This window comes from Alternaria arborescens (assembly GCF_004154835.1).
Source record: "Alternaria arborescens strain FERA 675 chromosome Unknown contig_7, whole genome shotgun sequence".
Taxonomy (NCBI): Eukaryota; Fungi; Ascomycota; class Dothideomycetes; order Pleosporales; family Pleosporaceae; genus Alternaria; species Alternaria arborescens.
The window spans coordinates 1,044,707-1,063,339 of NW_021167862.1; the positions used below are offsets into that span (position 1 = coordinate 1,044,707).

An 18,633-nucleotide genomic window follows, 5' to 3' on the forward strand; every position below is an offset into this window, starting at 1 on the left:
GCTTACAGGATGCATGGAATGCCGAGGGCACATGCATCGAATGTGACTATTCTTTTCCTTCGAAATTTCTTTGCAAGCGGAGAAGGCGTTTTGTTGGTAGCGTACATATTGTGTTGATACCAAGATTTCCGTATCGGATGCACGTAATAGGCTCTCTCAACACCATTAGCATGCCATGCGTTATCGTGATGACTCAGGACTCACAACGTCTTGATAGGTAGAGCAATAGCGTATCGATATTGCCGGCACAGTGCGTCGCCAAGCAGCCCTACGGACCACAGAGCTTGTGGGGTGACAACTCTTGCTCCACCGGGCCAGGCTAATTGCACGCACCCCGCGTCTTCAACCTCATCCACAAACAACCCGCGACCACAGCCAATGCTGTGATACTGTGCCGCGCATACATCATGTTGTGCGTCGTTCATGGTTCCGGTCAAGACAACCAAATCCATCGACCGCATCGCCTATTATCCGGACCGCTGATGCGATGAACCAAGGACATCTGCGTCAACCACCCACCCAGCCAATATCAGCAGTGCCAACATAAGCCTACGCGTTCGAGACGGGGATCACTCAAGGTCACCTCTACGTACCTCTTGTCACATATAAAGAAGCCACCTCGACCTTGATAAAATGAATTCAACGACTTTGTGGATGACTTGCGATCTGATTCCCGTCTTTCGCATGTCCGCAGCGATCACTTCGCCTTCAGCAGAGTCTCCTCTCCGTGCAAATCAACGAGTTGTGATGGAGTTGCCGGGATGGTCTTCTTTCACATCGTGATGGTAAGTATGCATTACATTGCTAAATGATAAGTATCTGTCGCGCGAACTTCATGCACAACTTACTGAGCAAGTGTAATAGTGTTTGCCAGTCGACTACGCACGGCAACCACGAGCTATAGATTAAACACCCTCCTATCAATTTTAGCAATAAACTGCCCTATAATGGGCCATGACGAGTATAACTTGGACGAATGAGGATATCAAAGGATGCAGACCATCCTCTTACCGGTCAGCTCTTGAGACTCCGAGCCTGCTGTGCACACGCACTCGTCAAATCATGTTGGACAACGTTGAGATCTGAGTTGGGTTTTTGCAGTACAACCATGATATCATTGTGTAGTGCCACAACACCACCATAGACAACTCGTATCCTGTGTTGAAAAAGCAGTGAAGCAGCATGGGCCTGTAAGGGTGCACCTACTAACCCTCACCCTAACTTACCTGTATCATAGACAATTAGGGTATATCTCGGTCTCAGAATAATCGAGTTATGTTACTAAAGTTGACGTGATTTTCAAGAGGTGTACGCAAGCACTTACTAGGTGCATGAAAATGGGACTAGCACATCACTCGTGAATTGACTTGTCGTTCTCCTATGTCACGACTTTCATTACATCATACTCCTTAGCGCGCGTTGATTTCCAGTACCGAGGGTTAGCTATATCATCGGCGAAAGCAGCAAAGATAGTCCAAAGGCAATTCCCACTACTTGAAGTACGAATATCTCAATTCAAGTACACCTTGATCGTGTGATTTTAGCGTCTATAGGAATGGAGAGATTATGTGCTCCAAAAATTCATAGGCTGTAGGTGAACAGATTCTCGCCAGAACTGAAGAACAAACTATGACCTTTCGACCTGCCAGAAACCACAAGATTGCTACCGTTTGGGCTACTGTTTGGGCTACCTCGTGGGCGAGTTGGTACAATCTCAGCCTGACACCTAAGCCATGTCCTTGTCCTCTTCCTCAAATGTAATAATGGTAAGAGTTTCATCCTCGCTATACAAGGATTCGTACAGATCCTTGTAATATAACCCATCTTCACTATTTACCAGAGTGCCTACATCTTCAATCCACTGGTCTAAGTCTTGGTTCCTGCCCTCATTTCTGATTAGATTGGCGTCTTTCGTATACCATTCGTCAATATACTTGGTCGCTGTGATGACTGTCGGCGCGTGGACAAACCATTCCAGCTCTTTTTCGCTATCTTCGTTGAGCTTGTGTGACGTGTCATCATTACCGTCGTCTTCGTTGGGGAACCAAGAGGGGTATTCCTCTTCATCTTCCTCTTCGTCTTTTGTAGCGCTTACGTCCATATCTTCCGCAGAACCGTTCTCCTTCTTGGCGATCTTAAGAGCATTGACGTCCCATACAAGCTGCTCAATCTGCTGGTTCATGAATTCTCGCTCTTTGTAGAAAATTTCAGCATGCTTGGCCATGGCCTTGAGATCTCGTGTGAGACGCTTATTCTCAGCATTAAACTCTGCGAGTTCCCCTCTTACCCCCTCGATTTCGGATCCCATGGCATGAATCTCATTGGCATTGTTTGTCGACCAGTTTTGGCTTATTGTGCACCAATCCTCGGCTTCTTCAGTTAGGTTTCTATTCATGTTTTCGAGTTTTGTAAGAGCCGAATCCACACTCAAGTTCGGCCGTTCGATCGTAGAATGCATGCGTCTGCATCCTATCTTGTGGTCCCTTATTTGGTTTGACAAACCTAGGATTATTTGCTCTTTCTTCTCCACCAACTTTTCTTGTTCTTCGATTCTCAGATTCTGCTCGTCAATCTCGTCTTGCGCCTTCTGGCTAAACTCATTGGCAATCGCTAGCTCTTTCTTGGCCATTTCTAACGAAAGCGTCATGTCGCGCAGCTCGTTGGCCTTGAACCTGATTTGACACTGCATTTCGTATGCGACGAGTTCCTGGGAGGAGGCTTTGCGTTCCGCCTCATTTAATGCATCCAGAGAGCGGTCAACGCCGGCTGCTGCCCAGTTGCGCTGCGTTCGGGTTCGGGCTAGTTCTTTGGCGAGTGCTTCGCGGAACTCGAAGTGAGTGGCAGCTATCCTCTGTGACTGTTCGAGGGCGGCTTGGGCATCCTTAAGACTCTTCTTGGTGAACTGAAGAACCATGACGGTATTGGAGATGTCCTTTTCGATAGTTTTCCTAAGGTCATCTATGACCGAGGAATGCTCAGCTTTGGCCAGATCGAGAGATCTTCTGGAATTTTCGATTTCAGCTGCGTAAGACCTTCTTTCCAAGGCTACGCCTTCGACCCTCATCGAGAAAGAGCTGCACATCCAACACACAAAGGCTACGACAAAGACGAGGTAACTCGTAGTGAGTGGGTCGTTGGAGGAAGACATGTGGAACGTTCCAGGAGAGCTCCAAAATGACTCGGTCTTAATGAGGAAGGCCAACTTGTCGTGAAAAAAAATCTCAGTGTGTATGCACGCGTTTGTAGTTGTGTGCGTTCGTCTTGAGCATTCAATATCGTCGTAATGATTTGTGTAGAAAGTCAACAAGTGAAGAACACTATACCATTATATACCCTAGCAGGAACCATTTCAACTGTAGTCATGTGCATACTCGGCCCACCGAGAGAGAATGTGCCATGGATAGCTGTTAGGATTATCATAATCTCGTGGTTGTCATAGGTGAGCCATGGCCTCAACAGTGGAAATCATAGATTTAGCGAGGTACAACCACAAGTAGTCTTACCCCACGTAGTGAGTACCGAAATACAGTTGACCGTGGAGCTCAGTAAGCAAATTCTATCCACAAGTGACCAGTTTCAGGGTCGTGGTATTCGATTCTGGAAATTTTGGATATGTACAACGAGACGCTGGTTATCCCAGTGCATCTCTAGAAGTGTCAGTCCTACCAACGTAAATCGTCTGGACATTTGATTGGAGTTGAAAGGGTTGGATTCTGCAACTTTTATACCTATCTTAACCACTTAGTCGTGCGTGTTGTAAATCAACAACAAAATCACCAATGCAAGCTAGCTTCCGATATCGCTCGAGACAGACTTGTAGCATCGAGTGAGCTTACTCATTCAACTCAACGTAGTTGGCAGGGAAGAGACCCGATTGGCCATTGTAGCTACCGAGCCACCAGTCTTCATCTGGAAATTCCTACAATAATATTAGCATAGGCTTGGACGGTCATACGAACGGACTTACCAATCCAGTAACTGTCGCTCCTTCAGGGAAGCTCAGCTCGTTATCCTCGGCGGCTTCGTAGTCGTAGAGAGCAGTAGCAGTTGGGCCAGAACCGCCAGCAGACTGTGGTGGTGCCGCGGCAGGCTCAGGCTCCTGCGGCGCTGAGGGATGCGCAGGTAGCGCTGGTGCAGCACCGGCATCGTCGTCGCCCTCCACCAACTCAACGTAGTTGGCCGGGAATAGACCACGCTCGCCTTGCGAGTTGGTGCCCATCCACCAGTCGTCGTCCACCATGTCGATATCCGTGACGTACTCGCCTTCGCGAAGCTCGACCTCGTTATCCTCGGCCTTCTCATAGTCATACTGGATGACTGCGCGCTTTCCAGAGCCACCTGCACCCTCATCATCATCATGACCAGAAGCGACGGCAGCACCAACGGCGGCACCTCCTACAGCGGCGGCACCGAAAGTGGCAGCTGCAACAGCGGCGCCAGCACCACGAGCAGGATCCTTAGCCTCCACTTGGGGCTCGGGAGACATGTCGCGTGCTTGTTGCTTAGCCGCTTGATCAAGCGACCGAGCAGGCATAGGTGGTGCGTGTTCCTCGGCAGGGGACATCTCCTCGGGTTCCCGTCCGCGAGCAACAGGCATTGCGATACGAACGGGAGAACCAGCAGGCTCGGGGGATGGGCTGCGAGGCGGCTGGGGCGGTGGAGAGGGCATGCGCTGGTGTTGAGTTGCAGGCACGTCCTCTTCCTCTGCCTCTGGCTCCTTGGGTCGGGTAGGCAGGCCCGGCATCGGGACACCCCTTGGGCCTGCGTTAGGCTTGCTGGAAGTGTCGAGAGGTGGTGGGCTAGAGGCTTGTGGCTCCGGTACAGGACGCGAAGAGGGTGCTCCCATGATGGGAGCGGCACCTGAGAAGCGATCCTTGAGCGAACTTACACCCCCAGCTGCAGGCGAAGCTGGTTCCTCCTGTTGAGGTGCGTCACCCGTACGTTGCTCACTGAGGTTGCTGGCAGACTGCCCTGTTCGGGTGGTCTGTACAGGAGCCCATGATTTGCCAGAGTAACCACTTTGCCAGCCACCTCCTCCACTTTGTTGGCTCTGAAGAGGAGTTGGGCGACTTGCAGCATCGGCGGTAGGAGAAACAACGGTCTCGCCACGGGCCGCCTTCTTCTCGGCCCAGATCTGCGCCGGTGTCTTTCCTCCCTCGTCGGCGAATGTCTTGCTCGCAGCGCCAACGATAGGTGCTGCAGGAGCGGGCTTTGCACCGAACCCGCCAGGCGTGGGGGCCTTAGTGCCAGTGAATGCGCTCGCACCTGCAAACTTGTTTGCAACCTTGGGCTTTGGCAAGCTGGTGAGCGGTTTGGCCTGGGCGGTGAAGGCTGCTGACCTCTCTGCAAGTGACTTCGGCTTCTCTTCCTCCTCCTCGTTGTTTGACGCTCCTGTCGCGGCTGGAGACACACCGGAGGATGGAGGCGCGGCTTGGGCCTTTGCACGAATGGCGGCGATATCGACCTTGCCGACAGGCTCATATGCGCCCTTGACGACGGTAGGCCGGTCGTCTTTAGCATCGCGCGCCTGGGCTCGGATAGCTGCAATGTCGACTTTGCCAACTGGCTGATAAGCGCCCTTCACAACTTCAGGGCGATCACTCTGCGAGGGCTGAGAGCCGGTGGATTCGTCTTTCCTTGCGGTAAGCTCGGCCATGTTGACCTTGGTGGGAGTGTAGGCGGTTCCGACCTTCTCCAGCTGCGATCTGGACACCTGAGGGGCATCAGCACCCCAGCCATCTGCATCTTCGTCGCCCTTTGGCGCAGGCGCACGCGAGCGTCCCAGTGGGTTGAACCCAGAGTTTCCGCCTCCGATGGACGTGGGTGTAAAGACAGGCTTCTTCGCGGCAACGGGAGGTGGGCCGCGTGAGGCAGGAACGTCGGGGGCACCGCCGTACTTGGCGCCAGATGCATCTGCGACCTTCTCAACGATCCTCTCGGGGGTGAGGTCTGCATCGGAACGTGCGGTGACTTGGACGTGGTATCCCTATGCGGATTAGAAGACGAGCAGGGAAGGCCTGGAAATACGCACATGTAGAAGCTTTGAGACAACTGTAAGGTGGCTGCCAAAGTAGCCCTTTGTCCGCTCTGGAACGCCCTCACCGCACTGTTTGCGTATCAGCATCGTATTCCTGGCAGGTGCTGCGGGGAGCTTACCCAAGCTATCAGGACGTTCTTAGGCAGCGACGTGTTCGGGTCCTTAACTTTGACGAAAGCAAACTGGATGCGGCCATCCGAGAATTCGTCTATCAGGTCGAGTAGCTCTCCCTCTGTACAAAGTCAGCATCGATGCCTCGCAACGTTTCCCAAGCTGTGCTGTGAAGTGCCGACGCCCCGAGCTTGGGCTGACACCTTGCTACAGCCCGAGAGCTCTCCACGGTTGGGTGTCTGCTGGCTGCACTGCATGCACAGCCATTGGGGGAGTGCTGCGTGTATTCCACATACCTCCGGTGCTCTGAACCTTCAGGACGCTCTCTTTTCCGCCGTCTTGCTGGAATGCGCTGACAAGCGGGGCAGCTACTGTGAAGACAGCCCATTGACCATATGTGGGCGAGCTTGCCTGGGGACCAGATGGCGCCGGGGCATTGACGACATTCTGGTAGCTCCGGGTGATGTTGGGGCCGTTGCTGGAGGTGTTGAGCGTGGCCATGGTGGGAGCAGGAGGAGTAGAGGGGAAGCTTGGGGGATGTGGTGGAGAAGAGGGAGGCAGAGAGAAAAGAGGCCCAGGTGGTTCGCAGCTAGCACAATGGGTCGGACAAGGCACAGTACGGGTATCCGTATGTGTGTATGTGTAATTGGGCGTGAATTATCCTAGTCCAGTATGTAAGCACAGCCGCCGCGCACAAGTTCGGTGTGAAGAGCAACTATGTCATGCTTGGCTCGGGCACCTGGCAAGCGGTGCCGACGGCACGCCCAAGGCCTTCAAGGAGACCCTCGTCCGCCTCACCGCGACGATTGGACATAGCTCCTCCGCACCGCCTGACAACGCTGCATGCAAAGCAGCATATCCTGCATCCTTCAAACCGCCGCCTAGACTCAAGTGCTCCATAGCAGCTGCATTCTAGCCTTCTTTTACCTCCACTCTGCCACGACAACACTAGCATCGACAACACACCCATCGCACCGCCTTTTCGAGTCTCCGTCCCGACGCGCGCTGATACAACGCATCTGTCGCCGTCGTCGGTCGTCTGTCATCGTCGTATGTCTCCATGTCCCTAGCCTGCTCGCGCCCGACAATGAGTCTTTTGTGAACTTTGCACCAGCACGGCTGCGTCGCCATGGAGGACCGGGAATCGAGCGTAGCGTCGTCGGTCGACTTCTACAGCTCTAATGCAAATCCACCCCATGCGACGGATGCGCAGAGCGACGCGCCTCTCGCGAAGCGCAAAGCAGAAGATGCGCCTGTTGAGCATGAAAAGAGGCGCAAGCTCAGCGTCTTTTCTCCTTGCACCTCGGGCGACTTGAGACGTTGCGCAAGGCTACCACCTGAGTTGTGGCAGCATGTTTTCTCTTTTTGTTCGCTTGCAGATCTCGGTCGATTGATCCAGGTCAATCGATCTTTCCTATCCTATCTCACAGACGTGCGCAGCGTGTCGACTTCAAAGTCGCATCCTGGCCGTCTGCATCTCCTAAAGTCTGAGTCGTTGTGGGCCTCTGCCCGCAATGCCATGTGTACCAAGCCTCCAAAGCCACTCCCAGGCTTCACTGAGCTGCAGATGTGGCAGCTGGCTTGGTCCAAGAGATGCCAGTTCTGTAACAAGCTTGATTCTCACACTCCAGGTGAGCGCGTATGGCAAAAAGGACCTGGCAAAGCAGGCGTGAGAGTCATCTGGCCCTTCGCTATCAGAGCGTGTGGGCCGTGCCTGCTACAACAGTGCCAGACGGTAAGTTGCGCCTTCCTACCAGACGGTCGCAACTGACATATCTAGGACGCGAGCCTTCTCTTTTCGGCTTCTTCCGCCTTACGACCCGCCCTCCCCTTCGCGCTACTCACAAACGACCAGCATTACGTTGCTGCATATGCACTGCAATCTGTGACCACGCCAGCCAACGTGGACATTGCCAAGTTCTACTACAAGAAGCATGTTGAGGAAATCACGCAGGAGATGAATGAAGCCATCGGTCGTGGCCCTACAGCAGCTGAGGAGTGGTCTAAAGGTCTCGATGCTCGCGGGAAAGAACGCATGAAGGTAGCCGAGAACTGGGAGCGCTGGGAGGTCAAGAATCAATGGATGGAAGAGCACAAGGATGCGAAGCGCGCAGCATCTGCAGCTCCCTCACACGCTGCCACGTCACACAGAGAATTATCCAAGTCACCCCCTCGCCGAACTCCTTCTCCCATAATTCATGCCCCGGTTCCAGCGAGTAAGTATACCTCTGCTGTCTCATTTGCTGCCAGACATGGCGATGCTTCTCGATACTTCAACAACACCCCTCCAGTTCCCAACCTAACAGGTGTAGCACCATCGTCTCAGCATGCGCAAGCCCGACCGCCCACTGTCCCACCACAGGCTTTCACTCCCTCTGGCCAGCGAAATCTCCACGATGCAAACGAGGCCAAGGCGACTCGGAAGACCGACATAGAACGACGGTGTCAGCAAATGGATCCTCCTATTGCTCCAAACATTCTGCGCCACATGGACTCGTTCAAAGCTGCTATCCAGATCTCACAGCCAATGAACGATTATGCATGGAGTGTGCTTCAGCCCCGCTTGATCGCCCAACTTCCTGCTGCCCAACAAGCAGAAGCCGACCACGTGGCTCGGGCTGCTTCATTTCCCACAAAACCAGTGGACCGCCGCCACCCGGACGCAAACTCCAAGGAGGCCAGAGAAGTCATGGACCGGGAATGGGAGGAATCGCAACGTCCCATCCGCGACAGGCTCGATGCTATTGCCGACGATTTCATCAACCAGGACTGGGACCATGGCAATGCCGTAACCTACGATAATAGCCCAAAGTTTGCGGCTGACCTTCTTGCTTACGTGCGACGCACATACTACGCTGAGGAAGCGGAACAGGAACCCGCTCCATCTGGGCAACATACGCGGCCTTCTACTGACAATATAAATGCTAGGCCTAAACTCGTCCTGGATAACATGAAGTGGGTGTACGATAATAAGATCAAGCCTCTAACAGAACAGTTCCGTAAAGACATCTTCCTGTGCCGTGGCAGTGGGTGCGAACACAACAACAAATTCTATGGTTTCGAGGGCGTCACGCAGCACTACGGGGCAAAGCACACTGCTGCGTTCAGTTCAGGAAACGTAGTCGTGGCGTGGAGAGAAGCCGAGTGGCCAGAGGAAACCCCGTTCCATCCAGATCCTCTGTCTGTGAAACAACCTCACCATGCTCACCACCCTTCTTCTAGCACGAACGGGTTTGGTGGCTTCTATGGCGGATACTCACGTGCAGGCACATCGACACCTCACATGCCTACTCATCATCCACAGGCGAGCCCTGGACCTTACAACTACGGAGGTCAGTACAATGGACCATTCGCTCCACCACAGGTTCCTTCTGGTACAATGCCCGGATACGAGTACCCCCAGCCATATGCGACTCCGGTGGATATGTACGCGCACCAAGCCATGGGACCTCCGGGTTATGGTGCTCACACGGCCCAGAACCCATATTTGACCTCTCCTGCAATGATCAACAACGCCATAGCTCCTCCTCCTCCACCACCACCACCCAACATGCCACCACCCGGTCAAGGAGTTCCTGAGATCGCACCCAGCGGTACAGAAGATACTGGCCAAAGTACTAGCTCGTTTGACAAGCAAGTAAGTACGGTCATCGAGATGACACAGGACATCTGGAAGCGCACCTCTGGGATCAAAGATATGCCGAACAGCCTTAGGATCTATGTGTTGCTACATCGCGTCATCTCCAAGTTTCATGTAGAGTTCAACCATGAACCGAACCTGAATCACTTCATTGATGCTATGTCTAATCATGAGATGCCAAAGGCTTTGAAGAACGCGCCAGGGCTCTCGTGCAAAGCTTGTCAGACTGGCTCTTCACATCACTTGGGAAGTTCTTTCTACTCGAAATCGGAAGAAAGAACAACATACACTGTTCTGGGTCTGCTATCCCACTTCAGGAGTCAACACCTGCCATATCAGCAACATATGCCTGGCCATGGAATTCCTGTTGCCCCTCTGGACTGGAAAGAGGACATGATCGAGCTGCCCAGCGAACGTTTCATTTCTGGACTCATACACGCTCCAGGCATGGACGACGAGAAGCTACTAATGATAGCAACTGTCTTTCCCAGCCTGTTTCCCATGCCATTGCCCAAGATCGGCGTGATTGATAGTCATGGCCTTGCGTCCCCGGCCTCATCAGGACCAAAGGATACGGACAAAACGCCTGGTGCAATCGATGTTCCTGGTGAAACTATAGCACGCCCAAGCTCTGTCATGAATGCTGCAGAAGTAAACTTGTCACTGCCACCCAAACCATTGGAGGCTGGTTACGAGCCTGTTCGACCAACCCTTGCCGGTGAATCGAATGAGGCATCCGGCTCCACAAATAGGAAACGTTCTTACCGACAAAGTCCGCCCGTTGAGCGCAGGCAACACCATTATGATGAGCCTAGATACTATGTAGGTGATATACAGTACTCCACAGGGCTTTCAATGGGACTAACATGCTTCTCCGTCAGGTGTCCAGGGATCATCTTGATGATGGCTATCATCGTCCGCGGGAATACGTGGAGTATGCGCCTAGTCCTAGGATCATCCATGCTGGTCCTGCGTATGACGACTATTCTGGTCGCCGGACAGCTTTCCGCGAGCAAGAGCGATTCTATGGACCTCCCGAAGATGTGGTCTATGCGCATCCGCGGGAAGGGAGTCACGGCAGTCGAGAATACAGTGCGTATCCCCGCCCGGTTCGATACTACGAAGAAGACGATCATCGGTCCGAATATCGGTTCATGAATGAGCGCCAGTCGAGAGACGCAAGTCCACCTCAAGGACAATCTGCAGCGGATCGATTCTTAGCGGAGAATGAGCCTCCACAGCCACCTCCGTCGCAAACACAACCAGAACCGGAGGCTGCAATACCAGCCCAGGAGAATGGAGACGGACCCCGTTACACGCCCCCACCTCCTGATACTTCTGTACCTGCTGAAGCGACGGCACCTGTGCGCCCACTTGCACCACCACACCCTCGTGCTCCATCCACTGTCTCTAACAATTCTCGATATGATGATTATCAATCTAATGGGTACCGGATGCCCATGCCTGGACCGAGCGGCCCACCACGAAGGTCTGGGCCTCAACGCCGAAGGGATCGACCCAATGACAATCGAGGACCGTCTCGATATCATCGATACATGAGCGTCGCACGCGAAGACCCCTACGGCCGCGGATCTAGCATGAGTCGTTCGCAGAGTAGGAGATATGAAGAACAACGGCGCCGTATCGATCAACAAGAAACACCGCAACCGAATGCCGAACCTGACTACGAGCCTGCGTATTCTAGAGAGCACAGTGTTGATCAATCTGTACAGGACGATGGCTTCTATCCGCCTGCCCGCCGTCACCCAAGGGGCTACGTATCTGTGCAAGATCGTCTGCATCCTCATGCGTACTCACCACCACGATATCGTTACGACGAACCTCGTGGGCCACAACCAGTTTATGTTGATGAGTACGGGCATCCCATCCACGACTACGAAGTCATTCGTGTACGCGGTGACACTAGGTATCGCGCCCCGTATATGCCACATCAACCTCATCGATACGAACATGATCCATATGGATACGTACCAGTACAATACGAGAGACCTCCACCACAGAGATACAATAGTCGCCCTGAAGAGTATATGTACTATGAAGAAAGGGAGAGACCGATGCCTAGGCGAGCGGTGCCGGAAGTGGACAACGATGCATACGAGCCGCCACCACCGGAGATTAAAGTGGAGAGTGTGCCAGTGCCTATGCCACCAGAGGCGTCTTAATTTCCCATGTTAGCGTGGCGTTTGAGATTGTAACGATTCCCTGGTCTTGTCTGTGCCTCTGCTATCCTTCATCTAGCTTTGCATGGCTGGGTGTTGTAGGGTCTAGTCGGCTAATGCTATCTCATTTGGTTTGATAGTCTACACTATCAAATAATGACGTTCTTGTAGTAATTTCTTTCCCGAATTTAATACGATGGCTTTGCTTCTACGAAATAGTCTCACTAGGCGAAAGCCAATACCTTTTCGTATTGTATGATATTGAGCATGTACAGCTACAAAAGGAAGAAGAATGACATGACGAACAGCTTTTATTTTGGCATATGTGCCTTCTATAGGGTATCAACATGAAAACAGGACAAAAGAAATGGACCAGGCATGTCTATGCAGTCGATTGAATGACTGGTTCCACTGAAGACTTCTCTTCCACTCCCTGAGCGGCAGCATCGATTTTGTTTTGAGTGAGGCGCTGTGACACGGTTAGTATAGCTCTGCGGTTCTTAGTATGATTACATACCAACAAGTTTCTCAAGAGCACTGCAATGGTGACCTTGCCAATGGCAGGAACGTAGATCGAGGCCTTTTCTTTGACCTCTGGTGTAAAGTTCCTCTCACTGGAGAAGTTGATGCATGCAGCTCCGTCCCTCATCAACTCCAGCGGGACTTTGTACTTGTCTCCAGGTACACCGCTGATGACTACATCGCTAAGTGGGAGGCAGTCATTGAGAGTCCAGCCAGGCTTCTCCACCACCTCGTGCCTTCGCTTCCTTAGACCAACGCCTCGCGTGAACTCTTGCACGTCACTAATATCCACGCTGTATACGTGGGCACCGTCGTTTGCCAGTAGTGCGGCCAACGGCCTGCCTACGACCTCACTTCTGTTGATGACGGTAATAGTGCGTCCGTGAAGCCTGTTACCGTACGGGAGGATAGTGTTGTAAATCCTCAGATACTCGAGGATCTTGATCACGGCCAATGGGGTACACGGCAAGATACTCTTTTTCGTGTTGGCAGGGTCGAGGAAGCGAATATTCTGGTACATGTTGAAAATGTAACGGTGCGATAGTCCCTCAACATCCTTGTCGATAGAGACAATCTGCTGGAGATACTGGTCCTGACGGTTGCCGAAGATGGGGTAGTAAACGATTATGCCGTCAACGGCAGGATCATTGTTCGCTTCGATGAGGCGGTCCTCAAGAAGTTCGCGATCGACTTCGCGGAGGTCAAATGCGAAGCCACTATGACAACGTTAGTAAGCAGCCTTCACCCAGCTTGCAACCAAAGGCATATCGATGGAAGAAGTGAGTTTCGATCAATGGACGCGCTCACTTTTCGACACAAGTTTTGCCCGTCCATTCTGCGTATACTCTCGCCGCAGGATCAGCGCTGGAGAGAAAGCCGACAAGGAGCGGTTTGCGTTGAATCTTGTTCAGACCATCGCGAACTTCGTCCAGAAGGCCCTTGGCGATGTTGTTCGCGAGGATAACTTTGCAGTTGGGTTTATCGTCGGCCATGGCGGGGTAACTTTGCTGTTTGGGGATACGTCTGGGGACTCAGCGGGTGATAGTCGTCAGTGCAAGTAGATCAAGAGATGAGTTTTCAAAGTCCGATTTTATTTCACTGCACGGGACCACGAAGACCAGTCAAGCTTCTTACATTGGCGCAATTAAACGCTCTTTTCTTCACTGCCGAACACTTCCCATCACTTTTTTTGCGCGACCCGCCCCACCATCCGATACCGGCCAATCAGCAGCACCGCAACTCCGTAACGTCATTGCCGGGAGTCTGCAACTTTCTGAATCGCGTGCTTTCGAGGTACCCAACAACACATTACGATACCCCGGACGCGACGAGAAGATGTCAGATATCCAGCAATATCTGCTTGACTTCGACAGAAACAAGAAAGAGGCGACGAACACTGCTCAACGGAGCGCGACGCGTATGTACGAGGCTCCGGCGGGGCATTACGTGGGATGAGGACTGATAGCAGACAGGACTGAAGAATGGCGAGTTGAAGCTTATAAGCCTGGTCACTGACCTTGGAGAGTTTTTAAATAGTGAGGATGGGGCTACACGATCAAAGAGTACGTACATCTAGAATTACAGTACGGTCTATGCTAATCTGACGCAGCAATGTCGTATCTCGCAGAGGTACTGGCATCGGTTCCGCAGAAGGTCCTCTCTCTTCAACAGCGTACGTCTACCACGATCACTTCACCCATACTACCTCGCCTTATGTATCAGTCTACCACACGCTTCGAGTCGAACCGAAGCATCAAACGGGCGTGGCGTTCTTAGCATGAGACTATACTGCAATGCGCAAGGGCTGGGCTAACACGAAGTTCAGGAAACCTACTCTGCGATTTTATCCTTTCCCGAACCGAAGACAACGAAGGCCTTGGATCATGTGCAAAGGCACTATCGGCCCTGGAGGAGCTAGGGAAGTGGGACGACCAGCGGGTAGTCGATATCATTGATGCCCTCCTGAACAATACACATCCGTTGCGCCAATACAAGCAGCAGAGCGAACGCTACCCAGTATTGCGCTTGATCGATACACTTATGGCAAAATATCGCGAAGTCCTACGAGCCCACCACGATGCGACGCCGGACTTTTTGGGACGCTTTATAGCATATTTTGACGGAGAGAAAGACCCTCGGAACCTCATGGTCGTGTTTTCGATACTGAGGGTGCCAATGACCGAGTGGAATATTGGCGGAGATGCTCAGGACCTATTCGACGCAGTCTTTAATTACTTCCCGATTACCTTCAGACCGCCTCCCGACGACCCGTACGGTATCACCGCGCAAGATCTCAAGGATCGCTTACGAGATTGCATTTCGTCTACAGCCGACTTTGCGCCATACGCGTTCCCTGCGCTCCTAGATAAGCTCGATTCCACGTCCATGAACACCAAGCGCGATGTTCTGTCGACCATTACTGCCTCAGTGACCGAGTACGGGCCGCGGACAGTATCATTATACGCAGTTACACTGTGGGATGCGCTGAAGTTCGAAGTCTTAAATGTACAAGAAGAGGATCTAGCGAAAGAAGCACTTGCAGGTCTAGCTGCGATTGCAAGGACACTTTCACTCGGTACTCCAGGATCACTCAACGCATATCTCAAACCAATCATCAAGGAGTGCAACGAGCACCTAGAAGATGCACCCACGAAACAATCGCAGGCTTCCGCAAGGTTTCTTCAGAGCATTGCCAACGTTTCCCCAGAAGTTACTAGAATTTTACTAGCCGGAGTACTCCCGAATCTCTTCTTACTTTTCCAGACAGCCGACACTATGGCAAAGCGCCGAGGATTACTAGAAGTTCTTGTTCAACTCGTGAAGGCCAACATCGACGTGTATGGCGACTGGAAGAAGATGGGTCCTGGCGGAGCAGAAGTTGGCAACAACGCGCTCGTTCAGTTCCGAGACCAAGCCCTGGAAGTAATGCTGAATGGTCTGGAGACAGCCCCCGTCAAGGAGGTGTCTTTCCGACTCGTCTGTCTTGATGGGCTCATCCAGCTATCGAAAGCGCGAGGATTGTTAAGCGATGAAGACATCGGTCGCGTCATTCAGCTTTTGCATTCCATCGTCATCCACGAAGAGTCGTACGGCAAGGATGAGATAAAAGAAGCAGCTATCAATGGCATCGTCGAGATTGCTCACCAGAAGCCACAGGTTGTCGTCGAGAGAGCATTTCCGGCTTTCCTTGCGCAGCTTCCAGATACGGATGCAAATGGATCAAACAATTACTCGACCGTGCTCGAAGCTTTTGCCAAGCTAGCAGGTGAAGAGCAAGTTTTCGACACAGTTGTACTGCGACTGAAGAATAAATTCAGCGCAGCAGTCCAACAAGGCGCTTCTTCTACATACATCGTCGCACTCCTCTCTGCGATGTTGTATGCACTTAAGAAGGGTGAGAACAAGTTGTCGCAGGGTTCGGACAGTTCAACCTACTACAGGGACATCGCACTACCACTTCTCCAGCGCGCATCAACTTCTGACGAATCACACCCGGCAGCCTTCGATGATGAGACAACACTGGATCTTGTCGGTCGTATTTGCAACTTGATCATCAGGTACTTGCCTATACATCAGCAGAACACTGTTGCTACTGAGCTGTACACCCTGTTCCGGGAAAAGCCACAAACTGAGCTCCCGCCTTTCAACCTCAATGCTGGTACCGAAGCGAATAAGACCATGATCGTCTCTACTCACCTCCTCGCCTCCCTTCGCAAGGATGCAATCTTGCCATGCGAACTACAACTACTAGTCTCTTCTCTTGCAAACTACGCCCAGCAACCCTCCCTATCTCTACCTATCCGATCAGCCTCCCTTCGTCAAATGTCGCTGGTCATCAACAAGTACTACACTTCTGCAGCACTCAAGACAAGTATGGACCCCCTTGTCGCCGAGCTCGATCTCTTTAGCCCAGAGAAGCTTGATCCACCACGGATACGCATCATCTTCGCTTGTCTTAAAGGCATAGTACTACGGAGCAGCCCTGCGCTGAACACGTTATACCCAACGCTCTTGTCACTACTATCACATCCGAAGTATGGAATTACAGTTGCTCAAGGTTTCACAACTCTTCTGCAGCCCGACGACCTTCTCACCAAGGAGAACCACTGCCAAATCCTTGGCCTGCACAAACACAAAAGCTTTGCTTTACTGGTGCCAAGTATCACAAAAGCGTTCCGAGAATCAGGTCCGCAGACCAAACCCAATTACCTCATCGCACTTAGTGGTGCGCTAAGATGGATGCCTTTTGACATAGTAGTCGAAGAAGTTGGGCAACTCGTTACCCTCCTTCTACAATCGCTTGATCTCAAGGGCGCTGACAGTGTTAAAGAAGCCGCGATTGGCACGCTTACCTCTACACTTGTTGAGAAGCCTGAAGTTCTCGAGGAACATGCTGGTGCGCTGATCTCTCGACTTCTTGCTAATGCTACTATCAGCAAGGAGAACAAGGCTACACCACCACCGCCAGCAGTCAGGGTGGCGGCGTTGAAGTGTTTGCATCTGGTAGCAGAGAAGTTCAAGGAGGAGAGGATACTAGGATATAGGAGGGAGGTTGTGAGGAGACTTATTGCTGCGTTAGATGATGGGAAGAGAGAGGTCAGGAGTGCAGCGGTAAAGTGCCGGGCGAAGTGGTTACTAGCTGACGAACCCGATGATGAATAGATGGTAGACACAGCAGGAGACGTATAGACTATGAGCGTTGCTCTGAACAACTCGACTTTTGAGACGCCTATGACTTGCTACAAACGTGCAGAATGGTATAGTCTCGCCCAATATTTGAACGCCGGAAGTGCCTTTAACGCCACCCATGCAATTACATCTTGTGCCTTGTTACATTTCATACCCTAACCTTTTTGGGCGTCTTCTCCTCATCGTCGCCTTCACTTGCCGTATCCTCAACACCAACTTCCTCGTCCTCGTCCTCGTTCCTTCCTCGCTTAAGACCCTTCATCTTCCTAGTCTGCAGATTGGCAAAGTCTTGCTTGCCAACATGGATCTTACCCGTCTTGTCACCCATGATGTCAGTGTCAATGTTCTTCTTGGTCCGCGGCTCAGCACCCTTGGGCTTCTTGAGCGATTCCTTCAGCATATCCGGATCAGGGAACATCTCGCGGCCGAGCGCAAAGTCCATGCGCGGGCCCATTTCCTCAACTTCGATGCGTGGCAGCTTTTGGCCTGAGCGCTTGGTGCGGAGGAGGTAGAAGCGGAGTTTTATTTGCGGGTTGGGGAGCGCGTCGGTGGGTTCTTCGGCGGAGATGGAGATGAGGTACTGGAGGCCTTCGACGTCGACTTCGGTCGCATCCTGGCCCTTGAACAGGTCGATAAACAAGCTCTTTGCTAGGGTGTACTTTGTCTGGTTGGGATCTTCGAAGACGGTGCCGTGGAAGCTGATTAGTGGCTTCAGGCCGATTGACGGCTTCTTGTTCTTGAATTGCTGAAGCGTGCGGAAGGTCTCTGCGTTGATGTACAACTCTAGCATATCCAACATCTTGTATGAAAATGTTCGTGCCAACGTCAAGCAGTGCGGTCGCTTCTTCGAGTGTAGAGACAGGACGAGGAGCGAGGTGTCGTTCTTCTGGGAGAAGAACTCGAGCGAAGAAGCATCATCGAAGGGGTGGATGTCGTTCTTCTTGGTGAAACGCTCAATAAAGGGTCGCTTGATGGTGCAGAGATCGGCGACGGCGAGCTTGAGGATCTGAGAAGTCTTCTGGCCAGAGACGAAGAGCGTGGTCTTGGGGTTCTCGTTCTGTTGCGGTTCGCGCTTTGCCATTGCGCGCTTGGCGCGAGCATTCTTTGGTTTCCTAGTGAATCATGTTAGGATCGCCTACGCGTGGAGGAGCCGCAGCTGTCTTTGACGTACACTGCCTTGATCATTTTGTCGTTGTTAATCTGGGTGGTTTCCTGATGCCGAAATCTTGGCTAACAAAAAAAGTCCGGGGCTCTGCGGCGCCGGGGAGACTATTGGCCGATCTGATAACAAAGCGGCAACGGCGGGGTGATTCCGCAATTCGGCCCTCTGACGTGATTTCACAGGCTGTTTCCCTTGGGCGGCGACTAAATATTAATCAGATCATACACTCATTCGAGAACACCAGCGAGCCTCCACATCCACACTCACCTTACGCATCCAACCGCCCTTCATA

The 18,633-nt window shown here is 52.3% G+C and overlaps 6 protein-coding genes across 6 annotated transcripts; 2 read left to right on the top strand and 4 right to left on the bottom strand.

Annotated features, from left to right (window-relative positions):
* Positions 1-1,726: 1,726 nt before the first annotated feature.
* On the bottom strand, positions 1,727-3,148 carry AA0111_g4118 (hypothetical protein; the record flags this gene model as incomplete). Its single annotated transcript, XM_028650082.1, has 1 exon — positions 1,727-3,148. One exon carries the CDS (start codon positions 3,146-3,148, stop codon positions 1,727-1,729), a length of 1,422 nt encoding a protein of 473 aa, XP_028508698.1.
* Positions 3,149-3,832: 684 nt separating this feature from the next.
* On the bottom strand, positions 3,833-6,649 carry AA0111_g4119 (hypothetical protein; the record flags this gene model as incomplete). The annotated part of the gene is made up of 5 exons (XM_028650083.1): positions 3,833-3,919; positions 3,968-5,986; positions 6,032-6,106; positions 6,157-6,269; positions 6,445-6,649. The coding sequence occupies 5 exons, from the start codon at positions 6,647-6,649 to the stop codon at positions 3,833-3,835; spliced, it is 2,499 nt and encodes an 832-aa protein (XP_028508699.1).
* Positions 6,650-7,277: 628 nt separating this feature from the next.
* On the top strand, positions 7,278-11,971 carry AA0111_g4120 (hypothetical protein; the record flags this gene model as incomplete). Its single annotated transcript, XM_028650085.1, has 3 exons — positions 7,278-7,883; positions 7,929-10,610; positions 10,670-11,971. The coding sequence occupies 3 exons, from the start codon at positions 7,278-7,280 to the stop codon at positions 11,969-11,971; spliced, it is 4,590 nt and encodes a 1,529-aa protein (XP_028508400.1).
* A 379-nt stretch (positions 11,972-12,350) lies between these two features.
* Positions 12,351-13,482, bottom strand: AA0111_g4121 (Methylenetetrahydrofolate dehydrogenase [NAD(+)]; the record flags this gene model as incomplete). The annotated part of the gene is made up of 3 exons (XM_028650086.1): positions 12,351-12,437; positions 12,486-13,206; positions 13,298-13,482. The coding sequence occupies 3 exons, from the start codon at positions 13,480-13,482 to the stop codon at positions 12,351-12,353; spliced, it is 993 nt and encodes a 330-aa protein (XP_028508399.1).
* A 343-nt stretch (positions 13,483-13,825) lies between these two features.
* Positions 13,826-17,152, top strand: AA0111_g4122 (hypothetical protein; the record flags this gene model as incomplete). The annotated part of the gene is made up of 4 exons (XM_028650087.1): positions 13,826-13,907; positions 13,963-14,052; positions 14,100-14,162; positions 14,316-17,152. 4 exons carry the CDS (start codon positions 13,826-13,828, stop codon positions 17,150-17,152), a joined length of 3,072 nt encoding a protein of 1,023 aa, XP_028508402.1.
* A 175-nt stretch (positions 17,153-17,327) lies between these two features.
* AA0111_g4123 (hypothetical protein) lies at positions 17,328-18,364 on the bottom strand (the record flags this gene model as incomplete). Its single annotated transcript, XM_028650088.1, has 2 exons — positions 17,328-18,291; positions 18,351-18,364. 2 exons carry the CDS (start codon positions 18,362-18,364, stop codon positions 17,328-17,330), a joined length of 978 nt encoding a protein of 325 aa, XP_028508401.1.
* Between the last annotated feature and the right edge of the window lie 269 nt (positions 18,365-18,633).